This window comes from Phaethon aethereus, assembly GCF_964289735.1.
Source record: "Phaethon aethereus genome assembly, chromosome: 6".
Lineage (NCBI taxonomy): Eukaryota > Metazoa > Chordata > Aves > Phaethontiformes > Phaethontidae > Phaethon > Phaethon aethereus.
In genome coordinates, this window is record NC_138580.1 from 9,663,635 (window position 1) to 9,683,033 (window position 19,399).

The following is a 19,399-nucleotide window of genomic DNA, read 5'->3' on the forward strand; positions in this document are numbered from 1 at the left end:
TGTCAGTGGTTCTGTACATAAGGTGATGCCAGTGTGTTCAAGTAAAAATGTTTACATTTTTTCAAGGGAAGTTTGGGAGTTAAACCCTCCAGAAGTAGAGGATTCAGTTTTACAGTATGCAGCCTGGGGCATCCAAGGACAGCAGCTGGTAAGCAGAGTCATTAACAATGCTATGGTTTAATAACGTATTTACTCCAGACAGACTGAAGCCTTAAGATAAGTTTCATACGTAGCCTAGTATGATCTTGTTATAGCTTTTAGGGAATCTATTTATTTATTTATTTATTTTTATTAAAAACTTGTAAACGTATTTTCCCATTCCAGTCCCAATAAGCAAATTGTACAATTACTGAAAGAATTGCATCTTCATCTAAATATATACTCAAGTAATTTTCAGAATAACCGTCTTTATGGCTACTACTGTGAGAGCCCATGCTGAAGCAGGCTGTTCCTGAAGGATGGCTCTCCCTGGAAGGGACCCAGGCTGGAGCAGTTCATGGAGGACTGCAGCCTGTGGGGAGGACTCATGTTGGAGAAGTTCATGGAGGACTGTCTCCTGTGTGAGGGACCCCACGCTGTGTGAGGAGTCCTCCCCTTGAGGAGGAAGGAGCAGCAGAAACGACGTGTGATGAACTGACCACAACCCCCTCTCCCTGTTCACTTGTGCTGCTCAGGGGGGAGGTGGCGGAGAAATCGGGAGTGAAGCTGAGCCCAGGAAGAAGTGGGGGGAAGGTGTTTTAAGATTTGAGTTTATTTCTCATTACCCTACTCTGATTCGATTGGTAATAAAATAAACTAATTTCCCAAGTCAAGTCTGTTTTGCTGATGACGGTAATTGGTGGGTGATCTCTCCCTTGTCCTTATCTTGGCCCACAGGTTTTTTATTATACTTTGTCTCCCCTGCCCAGCTGAGGAGGGGAGCGATAGAGTGGCTTTGGTGGGCACCTGACGTTCAGCCGGGGTCAACCCACCACAATTGTTTTCTACCAAAAGTTTTACTATTTTTTATGATCATAAATCATCCGTGACCATCATGACTGATGTCAGTATTAGAAGAAAAAAATTGTGGTTTTAGAACAGCAGTGACTTTAAACTGACTTGTGTTGGTAGTTGAAGGCAAGAGACTTATAAAAGCTTCAACTCTCTGAATATGAAATTCAGATAATCTGTGTTACAATGTTCTAATAAGCTCATTAATGCTGCAGGTATGGTCCCAAAGCCTCTTTGCATGTCTGACTTGTTCATGCAGAGAAGCTGTAAGTTGAATGTCTAGAGAATATACCCCGTTGCTTATATCATTCATCAAGATGGTGGGAGTGTAAAAATTTTTTCTTGTTAGAATGTATTGCATTAAGCAAGTAGAGGCAGATAGGAAAAATAATTGGAATGTGCTTGGTATGTTTTAATAATTAACCACATTAATTTATTAATAATGAGAGCATAGTGACAAGATTGATGGTAACAAATACGTAGGTTGTTTAACAGGCAGTACTATGGAATGTTCCAACTATGTAGGTTGTAGCAGAAAGGTGATGCATTTGCAAAACTGAACAGAATTTAAACATATTTTAAATTAAATTGCAATTCATGAGATTTGTCTGTGCTGTACCTCTGATTAGTAATCTAAAGTGTAACTAAAATTATGTCCAGTGATTACTGAGAAATGCATTTTTTGTTTTCCTGATATGTATCTTAAGAACAGGGGCAGACTTACCAATCATAAACTTCAGAAAAATAATAAACCAGAATAATGCTATCTTTATCCGTTTTGCCTAGATTGCCATTCTGGAAATATGTATGAATACTTTCAGGTACAGGCACAGATGGAATCCTGTTAAGTCTCAGAACTGCAAAAGAATAGGTGGTCATTTTAGGTACAACCTTAATCATCCAAATTTGAAAACATTGGCATAATTCATACTTCAGTGAGGGTAACATTACTCATCTTTGTTAATGTCCCTACTAAAGTTAATGTCATGCTTTAAAAATATCTGTTCTACTTTGGGCTTTATGGTGCCATATGGTCTGCAGAATTAGGAAATAACAACTTTGATTAAAACACAAAATCTTCTGTGCACTCTGAACGATACCAAGTGTTGTCATATCGATGTACACCTGCAGTAACAGTATGCTGAAGGTCACCTCCGTAAGAATTGCTAATAAGGAGGATGTCCTCTTGAAGTTGTTTACGTGATGAAAGGAGGTTTCTAAAGTGACAGAAGTGCCTTGCCACATTACCCTCCCACTTCAGCAGCAAGCCAAAAATGTGGAAGGAGCATGAATGAACAAAGACTGTTGTGAATAATGGTTGTTGCTGCTGTCCAAAGGAACAGCTGCCTCTAGCAGAAACGGGACAGTAGAGATCGTTCCAGCAGAATAGGTTAGGCAGAGGAAAGAGGTGTGACTGAGGACACATTGCCGTAATGGTTCTCAGTTATAAAATTTGTCATTAGAACAAACACTTTATCAGTGAGTTTTGAATAAAGATAGTACGGGAAGCGATCAGCAGGGAAACTGGTTAAAGAGGAAGTCGTAAAGGGAGAGCTCTGAAGCGTGGTAATCCGTCAGCGGTAGCCATCGATAGCAACGGGCGTGGGTTCAAAGAAAGGTGCAGTCTCACAAGATCCACAGTGCCAAACACACTACGATTGGTTTACCAAAGTCCCTTCCTAAACAATACTTATGTGTCTTTTCCATATGCTAAGGAAATAGTAATAACTCGTGGGAAGTAAAACAAGCAGTGGAATACATACTCTAAACAAAATAATTGTAGCGTATTAACCTGAGTAATCTCCAAGAGCCATTCATTACAACTGAAGAACAAGTGCAGAACAAACTAACTTTATATACAAAACTTTCATCCAGAAATATCCATGACACATACCCTGTGGCCATCACATAAACATAGAGTACATGTAGGTCTCTAAAATGCAGAGGAGCAGCACCCTTCCGGGTGCAGTGCAGAAGGGAACAGCAATACTATAGCTATGACTGGTCAGCAATGTCGGCACAAGACGTGAAGCACAAGGCACAAGCGTGTCTGACTGAGCCAAAGATCCTAACTTTACACTATAACTATTTGGAAGGTCCTGGATTAAGTCCAAATGATGAGGGATGACACATGGACTTGGACCAACTATTTTCAATAAATAGGCTATAGTGTAAAATAAGATGTTTCCAATGCTTAGTTCTACAGAAGACCTAAGTAACAATGTAGCCTACACAGGAATCTTAATTTGAGTTCTTCAGATGAGGGAGAATTCTCAAGAGTTTCAAATAGATGAAGAGAGGAAAAAAATAGAAATAAAATGTTTGAGCAGAAATATTTGTATGAAGCCAGGAACTGCTTACTGCCCAGAGGAGGGAGTACAGCTGCAGTGAAATTAACTATACAGTAATATTTTACATCCTTGTGAAAATCATGCATAAGTCTAAGTTGTCTACTGTTAGGAATAATTTCTAGGGCTAATGGGACAGCAGGCCACATGTGGCTAGTGAAGAACAACAGAGTTAGGTTTATATCAGACACCAGATGACTGGGCCATAATACCATAGTTTTGAAGCTACCACCGTGGGTGCATGTTATTTCAGTTTCTTGCTATTTATCTAGAATAGAGGATTTTGTAAAGATTAAGAGAAAAGCTCAGAGAAACATTGGCTGTTTAAGTCATGACATTTTGCTGGTGAAATTGCAAATGTTTGCCGTTGGGGAGAAGAAACTTTTATCTAATGAATTAATGTGTTTTAAGGTCACATAGCTGTTATTTTTGAGAACTGCCTTCAAGGTCACACTCTTTAAATGGTTGCCTTTTAACTGTGTTAGACCTGTGCCAAATCTGAAATACCATTTCTGTGTGTCTTAGTATGTTAGAGAGCTGCTTAGGTATTTCCTAAATATTTCTCATATCTGCACATATTTGATTAAAATTTTGAAAGAGGTCAGCTGATTCTCTCTTTACCTCACCTCTATAGAATCCATTACCGCAGCATTAAGTATTTCCAGGGAAAACAAACCAGCACAACTACATACCTAATTGGTTTCATCAACATTTTTCTGCCTCTGGTTCACTTGATTTGAGACCTCATGGCATGTGTCTGAGAAAGAGATATCCCATGCCTGGTAGGAGGGCTTTACTGAGGAGGAGAATTCTTTGGGGGGGGTTTAAAGGGCCTCTGGTGTTGAAATACCCAGGTTTTTATCCAATGTTCTCGCTTCTTTGGCCTTATCGTCTCCAATAATTTGTAGCAAAGGTTTTCACGTTCCTGTGCTGCACCTGGCTTGTATCTGACACAGGGGACACAGCCCTTTCTGCCTGGGTCTGTCCATGGAGATGTATTGCAGTAGTTAACCCACGACAAAGCCTGAATATATAAAGTGACCTCTGGTCTCCAGTGTATGCAGCGTCTTCTGTGGAAGATGTAGTGTTTCTCTGCAGTGCTTCTTGCAACAGGGATAGTTCTTCTGATTAGTTATCAGATGTATTACTTCAAGTAGCTCCCGGCGAAGTCTGGTTAGAAGTTGTTCAGTTTGACATACCTTTTTCTTAGAAGTTTTACGTAAAGTTTCTTCTGCCTGGGTGGTAACATGCCGTTTATTTTGAATGAAATACTTTCTTTTCACCGTATTCTATGAACATATATCCACGTAAGTCACTTTGCCTTTGTATTTATAATAGGTATTTTATATTATTTATTGCATTGAGCTCATTTTTCTTTTGATATATTAAGTGTTTTTGAAGGGAGCCTGAGTTATATATTTGGCTGGATCAGCATAAATAATGATCAATTGACTTATGTATGAATGTCTATGCATAAATAAATGCATATTTTAACAAAGCAGAAATCAAGAAAATAGTAAAACTATCCAGAATACTAAAAAGATCATTTTGTAAAAGCTCGATGGCTTTCCTTGTCAAAATTTGATGCCATCAACAAAACATAGCATTATCAAATAGTAGGACTGAAGATGAGCTTTTATATGCTTTAATGTAATTTAGGTCATAGTTGTGAAGAATTACCTATTCTGCTGTATACACAAAGAACAATTGGTTGACTGTAGCTGAATTGTGGATTCAGGATGCTCTCATCAATTTTGAGAAAATATTTTAAATATTAGAAGACAAGAAATTGCCCTCTTGTTCCGAAAAATGGAACAGGGTACTCACAGATAATACAGCTTAGGAGCTGAAGCTTTTACAAAAAGAATGAAAATAAAAAACCCAGTGAAAAAGAACCTCACCTTATATTAAAACTACCTAAAAACAAGCATACAAACAGAAAGCCAGAAACAAAACAGAGCAAAATCTTCTTTAATTATTATTAATAAATGTACCAGTTCAAAAACTCTCTACCCCTCTGCTTTGCTATCAGTCACCCGTATCCTGGTTGTCTTGTTTGGAGGTCCATTGTGCCTTCCCCCCATCAACACCTATTGCTCCACAAAAAAGCAAATAGCTATCAGACTGTTGTATTGCTGTATTAACGTGACATTTCCAATTTAAGAGAATTGCCTTCTCTTAAAAATTCTAGCTTTTTTCTATGGCTTTCAAATACTGTTTTAGGTAATAGAAATACTGCAGTAGAAAAGTTCTTTGAAGTTATATTATTTGGCAAGTACCCGGATAAGCACTAGACTAATTTTACTAAATGAGAAATTAGCAGGACTGTGCTAGACACACACTTTGCTCAACAGATGCTTTAACAGCCATTAGTTACTGAAAGCTTCATCTACTGTTTGCTCTATCAAGGTTTAGAGTACAACTAATATAAAAATTGGTAACTTATCTTTCCGCAAAATATTTGCCATGTGTTTTCTTTTTGCATAATTAATGCTGTAGGTACTTGGCACCCCCTCCTGGCAAAAACACTTCCATTTGCAAATGAAGAAGAAAAGATCTCTCGGGGTTCATGAGCCAAGTAGAAGCTTAATTAATGCTAATGAAGTAATCCTAAATAAATATATTTAATCTGCTGTTTTTATTTTCAAAGACTTTTGCTCTTTTGACTTGCTGAATTTTTATATGAGTAACTTAAAATCACATATGGAAATATCAAGACTTTATTTCATCATTTTAATCATGATGCTAATGAGGCAAATGGCAGTAAAACTGAGAGGAAAATGTCTGCTTGAATTTATTCTGAACACCAGAAATAAACAAGAACATTTTAATGTGTTATTAACCTCAGGTATGATTTCTTATTTAAAATGTATGAGAGGTTCCTTACAGAACTTCTGCACTTCAAAGCGTATTTGGAGATCCTTTGTCTGGCTGAGGATGTTTCTATGAAGAAAGGGAACCTGTATGATTGAGCATTGCCCACCTAGTTGAGTCTTAAAGGACTTGACCATAATTCTAGCAAACAATGAAGTCATGCCCTTCTGAAGGCAATGAGAAATTAAGGAAGCTACTAGAGCTTTTTTATTTTCTCTTCCAAATCTTTTATTACATTTGTAGATTCCAGCTGGAAAACTTACTGTGTCGGAGGCTGAGGATTTGAACCACGAAGTGCAAATATCTACAGAAAAAAGACATGCAAAAAGGCTGTTTTAATAGCAACTTTTGACCAGCAACTAAAGTTAGCTTGTGTATAATTTTGCAAGACTGGAGACTCTCAGGTTCTTTTTGTTTGTGTCAGATGGAATGTGCTAAGTGGTCAGATCCTGTTATGAAATTATATGAAAGCCACTTACTAGCATACTTGGAAAAGCTTTCCGCTGCTTTATTTTTGATACAAGAACTGCTTTTTATCAGGGTCATGGTGAGCATGGTCAGTATAATATTTTTCTTAACATAAGAATTACAGTTACCTAAAAGTCTTAGATAAAACTGTATTCCTCCTAGGTTGATGCTACACATTGGATTTCCTTTTGGATTTCTCAAACTAGCATTGTAAAATGTAAATGTTTTTTGCTTTTCTGTCTAAATAATTCAATTCAAACTATAATTCAAAGAAAAAAAATTTGTTAGTTTCTTTGAAGGTATTCTACTGAACTAATTTCCATTTTCAATTATTACTTTCTAGGTACCCACTCCACTTAAATATAGATGAAGTTGGAGGAGAAGATAAGCATTAAATGCATGTTCTCTAGTTTCAAAAGTGATACTCAATATGAAAAATTTTCTCCATCTCAGAAAAGGGGAATGGAGAATGCAGACAGAAAACACAGGCAGTTTTGGAAAACAGGGAAAAATACATTTATACTTATCACGGCTGGATATATTCAATAAAAGTTTTGTGACTTCTAAAGAGCCGGAACATTTATAAATGGAAGCAAGGTTAGGTTTAACATAGAAGAAGTTGCTTCATCATTTTGCTTAGTGAAATGCAATGAATGTGTCCTGGTATCAAAGGTAACTTAAAAATATTAACTATTACGGATTAGATATTGCAAGCCTGTTGTGAGAATAGCTGCTTGGCTCTATCTGAAAAATGTGAAGAAATAATGAGAAAATCATATGTTTTATAGGAGCATTATTCCTCTACTACTGTTTTTCATGTGGAACAATAAAAGGCCCAGCAGCTTTATAGTGAATAAATAGAGAGGGGAGATAAAAGATGTTTCCTTTCCCCTTCCCTTGATTCTTATTCTATTATCACTGCTCTAGCATGCAGCTAAGATTTGAATCAGTTTGTAAGCTGTGCACACAGGTAGTGCGCTTTTCTGTCCAGTCTCCTATCAATAACTCTTTGGTAAGCAAATATATTGGAAAATTGACATATCATTGTGCTAGAAAGCAAATTATTTTTTCACATAGATATTTGTGTGTGTACATATGTATTTACACACCAGCAAGTGCAAGACACACAAGACACATGCAAACAAGCATAGACACACGTTTGATAGGCACAATCAATCATCAGGACATTTCTGTGCAGCAGCCTGCAGGGAGCGATGAAAATAACATTAGGTGCCTATCATCTAGACTATCACGTTGTTCAACATGTGTATGTGTAACAACGTATATCTGAATAGTCAGTCTTCTATCTGTTAGCTAATAATAACTGCAAGTCCAGTGGGTCATAAAATAGGACTTCTGTGCTTCTTGTGTAAAAATTGCATAGCTTTATGTAATGAAGAAACATGAAAATTATATCTCAGAAGTCTAAAATTCTTCAGAAATAGCCACCCGTAGAAACCAAATACACAGTCAATGAGAAGACAGGTCAAAATCTCATTGAACCTTTTTCTAAATCAGAGTTGGGAAAGATTAGGTGACAACTTTCATTATGGACTGTATTTTCATATAACTCAAAAATCCTGCCCAAAAGCATTGCAGGCATACCTATATCCATGGATCATATAATCACTTAGTCACTTCATATTTGATATAAAAAAAAGAAAAGATATAATATCCCACAGAAAGGGGTGGAAAATTTGGCTGTATTTGTCTTTTGGTAATCTACAGTTTTATCTGTAAGATAAGAAAAACAGATCTATTCTGTTCTCTATTACCTCCATACCATCTAGGGAAAAGGAAAGGGAAAATTCACTATGGTAAGGCACCAAAATGTCGAAACAGAAAAATTTGAAGAACTGACATTTCTAACGCCTTTGTGGTTCAGGTTCTAAGCCAGAGGTTATTTTAGCCAATGGTAAACACAAATTTTATTTACATTTTGTAAAATTTTTGTGGAAGATTTGCAAAAGACTTCTGAGTCTCTGTGATGGTACCGGTGACTACGGAGCTCAGCTGAGAACAAGCTAAAGGGCAGCAAAACCCCCCAAACTCTTGCTGTGTGGCAAGGTTCCTCTGGCTCTTCTGCTGGTAGGTTCTGTTTGCTGTATGATAGCATTTATTTTCTCATTTGACATGTAGTGTCCAGCAAAAATATAGACAGGTTTCTGTCAGTGGAAGTGAAAGTGGCTACCCTCTTCAGTGAGGTTGAACCTCATTTTCCTCTGTGACATGTGTCCTTGGAAGTTAGTTCAGTTGTTCCAGTGGTGAAGATATGACATCCTGGCCCAGTTTAGATCAATGGGCTCTTTACATCAGTCAACCAGGATTTTACCCATTGCATATGGGTAAGATGGAATAGATGGTCCTTGTTATTATTAAAAAAAAAAAAAAGTAGAAGTGGTATGTACTTCATGGATAATGACGTCATGACCCCATGTTGAATCTCTATCAGCAAGACAGCTTGTGATGAGGAGAAAAAAACCAAACAGGTTATGAGCACACAGCTTTGGGCACGTTCAACACTCTTGTAGGCTCGCTCTCTATTTTAGCCAAGTCCTCCTTGAAAAAAGAGACATTCAAATCCATCATCACCAACCTGTAAATGTCCTTACATCTTTTTTTTTCCATACAATGGGGTTATGACTTCCCCACTGTGTTTGCGCCGAAGGATCAGAGCGGATTAACTCCTGCCGCACTGTGTTAAAGTGACTTAGGCTTTCATGCTGACTCAGCCTGAGCCAGACAGTGAAATGCAGAGGACTGCCTGCAGATATGTAATTGTGGCGAGTGTATATCACTGACAGCTTCAAGGCCAGCACAGCCCTGGAGAAGAAGGGTTAAAAAGTCAGGTATACTGTTGATTTGTAAGAGAAAATAAAGCATTGATAGGCAGGGAGGAAAGAAGGCTGAAGGACCTGACAATCGGCCAACACTTAAAACTTTCACTTCTGTGGAAGCAAAGTGGTATCAGAAAGGTCTGTTTTAAGCTGGTGGAAACAACATTAATGAGGGAAACAGAAACCTGTGCAGATCAAAGTATTTGTCACTTTAGTTGGGGGCCAGGGTGCGGTGAAGTAATACACTAGTAGTATTCATGTGCTCATATAAACATGTGTTTTATATAAGAAGAACTTGATCAATAGTGACTAAGAGGTATTACTTGGTCATATAGATAGTATCGCAGAACACTGCACATTTTTACTTCACCGTTTATGACAGGTGCCAGTGCATTCACAGAAATAGAAGAGAGAAGTTTTGTGTGCAAAGAAAGCAAACAGTTATTTTCAAGTGTTGCTTCACAGACTCTGAACCATCCCAAACAGAAATGCAAATGTAAGAGTTACTCAGAATTTTCTCATTCCTATTTGTCTCATTCCTAATGAGACATTTTAAGACACGCGGTCTATCTTGCATTGGATGTCCTATCTGTGTGAAGTGGTAAATGGCTGTGGAGTCTGCACAGGTAGATGTGATCCACTAGAACGTTGGTCCATCATAAAGATAACTGGCAACTCGAACAGTGTGCACAGTGGGGTGAGCAAGGCACACATATCGTACAGCAAGATAGGCTGGGTCAGCAATAATAGCCGGAAGGACAAAGCTTTGTGTTAAACCTGCCTGGGTTTCTCATGTAGAAGATGCTCACAGGATGCCTGTGGGCATGGTTTAGTGGGCATGGTGGTGTTCGGTTGACGGTTGGACTTGATGATCTTAAAGGTCTTTTCCAACCTTAATGATTCTGTGATTCTGTGATCCTAGTCTGCTTCAGCGTTTGAGTAACGTACAGAGTTCTCTGGGATCATCTACCACTGTAGTAGTAAAAATAGTAGAAAACATAAATACGACTTTATAGCACAGCATTTTGCTGTCTTTTTTGACTTTGGTCCTTGCTGTTAGGATGTTACTTTCTTATATTTTGTTAAAGAAAACAGAGAAAATTCCTCCTCTGGCACCAAGTCCAGACAGTTATCTTGGACATTATCCCATCTCGCAACATTGCTTTTTTTTTCTTCCAGAGTAGGTTGAAATTTTTTCATTTTAGGTTCTGTTACAGATTGATCAGTCTGGGCATAATTGAAGGCTTGATATCAGTGTGAGATGAGTCTTTGAAATATCAGAGATCATTTAAGAAGATTTTAAGTGTAAGGGCAGATTATGATGTCTGTAGGGGAAACCCAGGCATGTTAGAATGGCATTTCTGTCCATGCTGTTCCATGATGGCTCATTAGTTAGAAGCTATCAGTAAAGGCGAGGAACAAAGAGTATGAGTTCCTGAGCATACACTCTTTATAGATACACATCACTTACACAGACGAAGACCAAAGGGCTGGGCAGTCCAATCCTTCAAAGACATTTTGCACAGTGCTACAGCCTGCGTAGTTCTTCAGGCAGCTCCAAGAGGAGGACGTAGTAGATCCAGACTATCCGCTTTGGGGGCAAGGCAGTCTTACTGTAATCTTCTGTGCATTCACAAAGATTTATAAAGTAGCTTTTTGCATAGATTGTAGCTCAGATACTATATGTGATTTTTGTTTATATAACATATAGCACAATGCTTGCACTCATGAGTAAGTTATCGTGGGATTAGGCAAGGTGTGAATTTAGTGAGCGTCATGATCCAATATCATTGGAAAGGCAACATAATTAATGTGTGTCTAAACAAAAGAGAGCTATGCTTCCTCGCTTTTGTTGCAAATCAAGGACATAGAAGTCAGCATTATCATGGAGTTGCTGATATGCTGAGTTCATGGCCTGGTTTATTCCATGACATTAGTAACTAATCTTATAGCTGCATTATGAGTATATCCCCGCTATTGTTTACAGTAGATTTATAAACTATCTAAATAGCAATTAAATATAATAGCCTTGTAGATTGTTTGCAGTTGTTAAGAAACGATTGTGCTAACACATTACTGTGATGCAGTGGCATTAATCTAGACAGCAGAAAAGTGGTGCTTCACTGGTCTGGTCTGTTATTCATGCTACGTCTGGCACTTGATGACTGCAAAAATAAAATTAACATATTGTAACTGACAAAAAATTTAAAAAGTGGTATATGACATTGGGATGTATGTGTTTCGAGATCTCCGTGTTTCATACTGATCAACAGCTACTTCCTCTCTGCCTTAATTACAACATAATCAAAAGGTTTGAAAGCTTCCCCTGAGAAAATTCCTGTCTAGGTCAATCACAGTCTTTAGAAAATTGGTACATTTAAGAGTGAATATAGTTATTATTGCTTACAATTATAATCATTTTGTTATTATCTATTATTTGTTTTCTGCCTCATTTCCAATGTGTCTGATGATTTTGAAACATAGATCATGTAAGGGTAGATTTTTGTCTACTGTGTTTTAAATTATCCAAAATATCATAATTCTCTTTGGTTCTGGAGACTGCTGCAGGAGCTGTAAGAAAGACTTCAGCAGAATAATCAGTCGCACCAGTGAAATGCGTTATAACTGTTTTGGGTAATAGTTTGCTGCCTTGCATTTACTTGCCTCTTAGTATGTGAGTGTCTCAGTTCCTTACCCTGGAGGTCTTTGCACAGCTTATTACCATGGCCAAGAATGTCAGATACTGAACTTTTACCTTGCGACTTTCCCAACATGTACAAAAATCTGTTTTGTCCATGTGATTTTGTATACAACAGAGTTCACTTTCACATGTATGGAATGGTAAATCGACACCTAACTTGGAAACTCCCACATACAGAGCATTGTCACAGGCAGGTTGGGGATGTACCCGTCATCCTTACCACGCATGCAGCCCATGAGCTGTTTGAGTGACTCCTGTGCCGGCACTTCATTCAGTAGAGGTATGTTGAAGGTGGGTGTTACTTCTGTCTCAAGCTGTAGGAAGAAACAATCTAAGTGGCATCACAGTAGCGGTTCTTCACCGAACAGAGGAAAAGCCGCCTCTTTAATGCAACCAAATAGAGACTTGAAGGATCTCTGTGGCTTACTGCAGCATGTGCCCTGTGGCTCTTGGCCATAGAGGAACTTTGATACAGACCAAGAGGTTTGGATAGCCATCATGGAGCTTATAACTGGGTATAATAAACAACTGTTCCTATATAATGCTGTATGTCCAGTTCTTGTTAGAAAGTGTTTTCTTCCCCAAACGAGCATTTATTTCCTGTGAGAGGGAAAAAGAAAATAGCAGTTATACTGTTGTTGCACTGACACAGAAAACACGTAATCTTAAGTACACCTTGTTCTTCAGTGGGAAGCTGCTTCAACTAAGTGAGATTTTGACAAGGGAAAAGGGCAGAAAGGGGTACTCCTCCTCTGGAAGCAGTGGGTGTAATAATGGCCTGGCAATCCCAGTTTAAGTCTGTAAGTCCCAGGGGTATAGTAAGTGACATCACAGGTGACAAGAAACATTTGTCCAGTTTGGACTTGAGAAAGAGAACAGACATTACACTGTGACTACAAATAATGTAATCAGTGGCTCTATTAGAAAAAAAAAAGTGTCTATCAGGGCATTGGAGGCTGTTGAACAGTGGTAGAGAAGATGCCCAGCCAGGTCTTTATTTACAATGGTAATTCATAGATGGATACTGTGCCTGATTTGCAATTTTTTTTACGTTGGTGAAAACTAATTCTAAGTTTCTATAAGTGGAGCTACTTGGTATAATTTTTCAGATCTCTGAACTATAAAGTGCTAACAAATGTGTTAAGTACTTAAATGAAAATCAAACTTGTTATCTTGACAGCAAGTGTTGAAAAACAGCAGCCAAATGATTTCCAAGTGGTTGCAGAGGTTTGATTTTAATTTATTCCTGTAATCCAAAGTTAGTTCAAATATTATTTACAAATCAAAGGAAGTTAATAGATACCTGCATTTTCCATAATTGGGGCCAAAACAGAAGTAGGAATTGAAACCACCTTTTTTTCTAAAAATCAGTTAAAAATAATTTTAAAATTAATGATTTAATTTAAGATGCCACTTATTTATTTGTTTATTTAAGATCACTTGCTTGCACTGAACTTTGCATATGGAGCAGCATGTTATTCAGGAAACATTGACTCTTTGGCTATATATAATACGTATGTGTACATATATATCGTCATGCAGTATAAACACCACCAAGCAAGTTTTGATCGATCTATTTAGCTTCAGGCTACTTTTTCCTCATAACATTTATGTGTGAGGGCTCTGTGTGCCAGTGTCTTTGACTCTGGGCTTTAATTGCTGGTTAACCACTGGTTAAACTGTGCTCCTTTAGCTGGGGTCTAGATAGTGTAACGTGTTATTCCGATTCCCCCATTGCTGAGTGTTCTGTTCCACCACATGCTCCAACATGTACTCAGGACTGGGGGAAATACAGCTGCTGCATGTGTCGTGGGATCTTCTTTCCCTTCCCGGTATGAAGTTAAGCTGCAAAATAGTGCCGTGCCAACTTAGTATTGTACTTGAAACTGGAGAAGTTGTGGTTTGATCTCTGAAGAGCAAAGTACAAAATTTGCTGAGCGACTAAGAAAGTATTCTTTATTTTACTTTCTTCTGTCTAATTAATAGCTGATATTGTTTGTATTAACAGTCGTTAGCAAGAAAACAGATTTCATCTGGAAATTTTAGTGACCTAACTAACGGCAGTTGGATTTGGCCCTGGTTAATGTATGGTAAGACAGGAGACAGAACTAATGGTAAGAGGCGAGCCCAGATGGAAAAACATCTTGAAGCTTTTGAAGAATTAATTATCCAACTAATTAGTTGGCAGTCTCACAAGAAGGAACGGAATTTTGTCGTATGCTTAGGAAATGAAGAAGTCTGATGGATCCTATGCTGAGATACAGCTGTCAGCCATGGTGATGGTGGAGTCAGCTGGTTAGCCAGACCATCTATGTGGGTGCACAGGACCACACTTGCTGCATCAGTAAAAATAGTTACCCGATAGAGCAAGAGTTGAGTGGTCTGTTACGTAGAACGTTGGTCTCTGAAGACACCTGCGCTAGTCCAAAGAGCAGTGAACTGTGTGTCCTTGACAAGGTCACACGGGAATATAGCCACAGACGGGCTGCCTGAAGGTACTTTATGTCAATGTCTTCAGGACTGTCGCTGGCAACTGCCGGAGTTCTGCAGGCAGCAGCAGTTCCTGAAGGCCTGAAGGTCTCCTTCTGGGCATAATCAGAAATGCCTTTGTCTTGTTGTAGTTCATATTCTGTTTGTGAAAGGTAAGGAAGACTATCATGTTCTCTGGGTATTAAGTGGGAGCGCTGAAGTTGTTCCAAGTTGGAGTAGTTACTTATAGTTTTGCTGGTCAGAGAGTCTGTGGCAGTATATGATGAATTCCTTGGTTCCTATTTAGGGCGCTCACCTGTACGGGAAGAGACCAGTGCTTGTTGTACGGATTTCTTTTTCTCAAAAGATGTGTCAATACAGACGCCTTCTTTGTTTCCTTTCCAGCTGTATCTGCTCAGTAGCTTTAAAATTTGTTTGGCACCCTCCTTGAACTAGAGGTTTGTCCTGACGAATCCATGTAGTGAGAAATCCGTTGGTCATGCCATTAGTCACACTCCACTGTTTCTCTCCTTCATGACAAGATGCTGGATTCTAGGTGTTATCTTTTTATCTTGAAAAGTTAATTTCAGGAGCTACTAAAACTTATGTAAGTGTAAATTGTGTCTGCAAAGCCCACTGACACTTGCAGTTTGCAGTACATATTTCTATTACTATTGATGGCAAAATCTATTTGTGCTGATGGTATCAATCAGGGAGGCAAACAAATCTGCGATGCTCAAACTGTGGAGGATTAATTAGAAAGATTCGCACATTAAGTTAGGAAAATAAGTCCTTGATATATTAACTGTTATAGGCTAAGTGTCCAAGTTTTCCTCATGATAAGCATCAAGAGAATTTTAAAGGCTGTGCTAACTAATTTTCTTCTGTTTTATTTGTTAGTAGTTAGTGACTTCTGCTATCATTTCACATCAGGTAATGTGGAAATCTTAGACTGGGGATGTGTAAACTTCTGCCTTATAGGACAGCTATATCTTCTCATGGCTTTTAAACTGTGGCCACACTACACTAAGTAAGTGTGACACAGGCCGACAGGTACCTGGCGGTGGTACAAAGTGCAGAGACATACCTTCAGCTTGGGCAAAGCATGTCTTGAGTGAGTAATGTCACTTCTAGACCCAAGATGGTCCCCTCTCCTATTGGGGAACAGCAATGGCAATACATTATGCCTATACGGTTAGTATTGTATTTTAAGAAGTTGTTGCACGGTAAGCTGCTTTATTATATTCATATAAAAGTAAGTTTATCCATGTGTGTGCTAGAGAAAGGACTGATGCTAGATTGCTTAGGTCTACCTCCTTAACCTCAGAGTTGTGAGGAGTTGCCTCTCTGGTGGCTTTTCCCTGCAAGACTGACGACCGGTTCTAGGGAAGGTTTTGTCAGCAAGGGCTGCAGCTCTGAAATATGTTTCCCTTCCACCGGGAGAAAACTTGGCATTTGCTTATAACTACAAGGCTGAACTTTGGTGTCTGGATGAATATATAGGACACGTGCAAATATCTGATAGTGACTGTCTCAGCTGCCGGGGCGGAGTGGCTGCTGGCCGCTTCTGGTAGAGGGGCTGCCGCCGCTTTGGTAGCGAGCTCAAAGCCCTGCGTCACACACGCTGGCTGCTTGCGTGCAGGGTAAGCGGTCGCACGGGCACCCCGTGCAGCTCCAGGCCAACTGCTGCCGCCCAGCTGGGGGGTGAGAAGCTTGTCCTCTTGCCAATACGCTACCCTGCAATCCGAGGAGTGACTGAGTGTGGATATGCCCATGCAGAAGGCTTCAGCAGAGCACCTAAAGGGAAGAAATGGAGCATTTTTCTGTAATTTAGCGGCTTTTCTCTGCCTGTAGTGTTTGAAATGATTAAAGACACACGGGGGACCTCTCCAGCTATTGGCACGGGGTTTGCCGTTCAGCTGTGGGATGAGATGTCTCTGTTTTCACAGCTGTCTGCCATCTGGAACTAACTGCTCAGACTGGGTGCTCTGCTTAAGACCTCAGCCTGAAAGAAAATCATGTAATTGTGAAACATGTTGCAAACAATAAATAAGTGTTTTGGAATAAATTAATTTAGAAGAAGGTTTATGAAAAAATAGTTTAGAGGCTGACAGATGTGGAAGAATGGGAAGGATTAGTGCTGTAGGTAGAATATTAGAGCAAGCAGAGCCTCAGATTCTTCACAGTCAGTTGAAATAAATGTGATCGTTATCAAGAATTAATCTTGCACTAATCCAAAACGTGCTTGCAGATGTTTTTCATTAATTGGGAAAATACTTAATAAAATAATTAAAGAAATGCTTTGGTTTTTTTCTTCATTTGCTGTAAGGCTTGATGTGAGTAGCTGTGCAAAATCTCTAAGAAAACAGAAAGTCAAATAATTTTGAAGGCCATATATTTTGATATTTATCCCCATTTACAGCATGGGTCTTAGCTAAAAAATAATTTAAAATACTTTAAAAGTACTTGGGAAATAGGTGGCAAAAAGAAGAGGTTAAAAAAAGTGTAATAATCATTTTCATATAAGATAGCATAGCCTGGTTCCACTTTGTGCCTTTTTCAATTTATTTTCTTATCGTCATGCCTGAAAGCTGTGAAAGCATTTTGGGCACAAAGCCACTGACGAATTCATGAGAATACCTGTCTGATATGCAGTTAGCAACTCCTCTTTTAGCAGTTTTAGAAGATTCAGTAATTACAGCCAACATTTTAGTACTCATGATGTAGTAATTAGACTCAAGTGTATGCTAAGAAAAGCCCCTTTACCTCCTCCCAAATACCTGACTGGAGATAGACTAGCAAGGAGAATTTTTCATTTATGTGACATTGCCCAAAATACAATATACAAAGTGATGAAGTACGTGGGCACATGTTTAATTTTACTTACTGGAGTCAGGATTTGAGAGACATGTATTTGTAAGATTCTGCTCCAAGAATAATTTTGTGTTTTGATAAATAATTCTTAACCCAGTGTTGTTATTTGCTATCTGCCTTGTAGTATTTGAGAGTTTAAGGCTCTGTTGTAGGAAAAAAAAGTCTGAGTTCTGTCCCAGCCACTTGCTCTCTCTTTCACTCAATTTTGAAAACCAAACTCTGGCTCATAAATTCAGCTTCTGTGCATTGCTCTACTGCAACTAAGCAGCAGCAGCAGCCACCACCTAAAAACTAAAAATTTCTATGTAGTCTTTGTGTTTTTGAAATAAAAGCTTTGAAATATATTTTGATGCAACATAAACTAGAGCTGTAAGGCGTTTTCTACAGATACTGTTTTCACCAGAAAGCATTGTTGGCCATGGTTAAATCGAGCAAGAAACCTAAAAATGTATGAACCACAAAAAGGAACTTAAGTGCTTTGCTGCAGAGAGTTTCACCGTGACATTTAAGGACTTCTGGATTTTTTGCATGTTTCAGCTGAGGAATATTTTCATTTCTACTCATAGTTGGCGTGCTCATGATAATCCACATAAAATGAAACCAGTGTCTGTTTTACTCCTGAAGTCACTCCACATTTGACTTGCAGCAGGAGGAGCGTGGAGTGGTGTCATGGCCATGGCAGGCAAACAAGAGCCAAGGACTAAGCGGGGAGAAAAAGCCCACTTCACTGCTCTCTGTTGTGCACACGCATGCTCTCGTTGCAGCTATTTCAGAGGCACACGAAGCCAGGACGCTCAGCTGCTGGGCAGTGTTGTATGTGCCGATGCTAGACAAAAGCGTGCAAGATCTGTTCACAAACTTGTGAACAAAAGTAACTTCAAGTGGTGATGTATTACAATTTCAGTGGTTTTAGAGTTGTGTATGAGGTACATTTGTACCATATAAATATTCTGGGAAGAAGAATTCACAATGAATATGCCATTTAGAAACATCTTTCTTGGCTTCATTGCTCTGGCAGTAATGTAAGATGAGAGACGGGTTTTCGTGGCTACACAACGCACTTACGCTTAATTGAATCCTCAGCTTGGATTTACAGAGAGCAAAGCAAAGAATCTCTTGGGCCACAACTAGTAGCCTTCGCGATAATGTTGTCACTCCTATTACAACTCTGCTGCCTGCTCTGCTGCAGAAATCAACATTTTAACTCCAAGTCCTTATTTCCAAGAGGTGAAGGAGTTAACTACAGATGAGCATGTTGGCATGGTCAGGAATGGAGGGGAATGCAGTCCTGACTGCAGGGCTTAGGCAGCATCATTGCAGGAAATACGCACGAAGCCATTCCTGTCGGTACAAACAGCAGTTGGTGGGCTTTATGTGGAAAATGGCATCTCCTGAAATTTAACAAATATTCAAAATTATAGATGAGATTAAATGACTAACCATAGTGGTGAATCTTTCTAAGATGTTTTTACAGCCTCAAGCATGAGGATATTGATCTTTCGAAATGCTGCAGGCAGTGCAGAGTGATACTTGCCGATGCGCCAACCCTAAATCAGCAATGTGCACTTACATGCTCTTTAGTTATGCGGATGAACATGAACGGTTCTCCTTCATAAATGTTTTGCAAAGGAACATAAATTTATCATTTTTAATGTTAAATTCAGGTGAGCCATGAGGTTGATCTTGCTAGGGAAAGAGATGTTGGCTGGCTTTGAAGTTTTTCAAGAAATGTAAAAGGTTCCAATCCATATGTTCAAGAAAAAAATTGTTCTTTGGTCTAGCTTTCAAAGTTGAAAGAACACGTGCCACAAGTGATGAGGAGCGAAGGGAAACTTTGG

At 38.8% G+C, this 19,399-nt stretch overlaps 1 protein-coding gene across 4 annotated transcripts in view; it reads left to right on the forward strand.

Moving 5' to 3' along the window:
* DPP10 (dipeptidyl peptidase like 10) overlaps positions 1 to 19,399 on the forward strand; it is a gene marked incomplete at both ends in the record, with an annotated part of 564,196 nt that overhangs the window by 486,378 nt on the left and 58,419 nt on the right. For 3 of the 4 annotated variants that reach the window (XM_082001551.1, XM_082001552.1, XM_082001550.1), the window contains one exon: positions 67 to 148. In XM_082001551.1, the coding sequence (XP_081857677.1) occupies positions 67 to 148 (82 nt within the window). Of the gene's footprint in view, positions 1 to 42; positions 149 to 19,399 lie in introns of all 4 variants that reach the window. The other variant, XM_082001549.1, reaches the window with a different exon arrangement.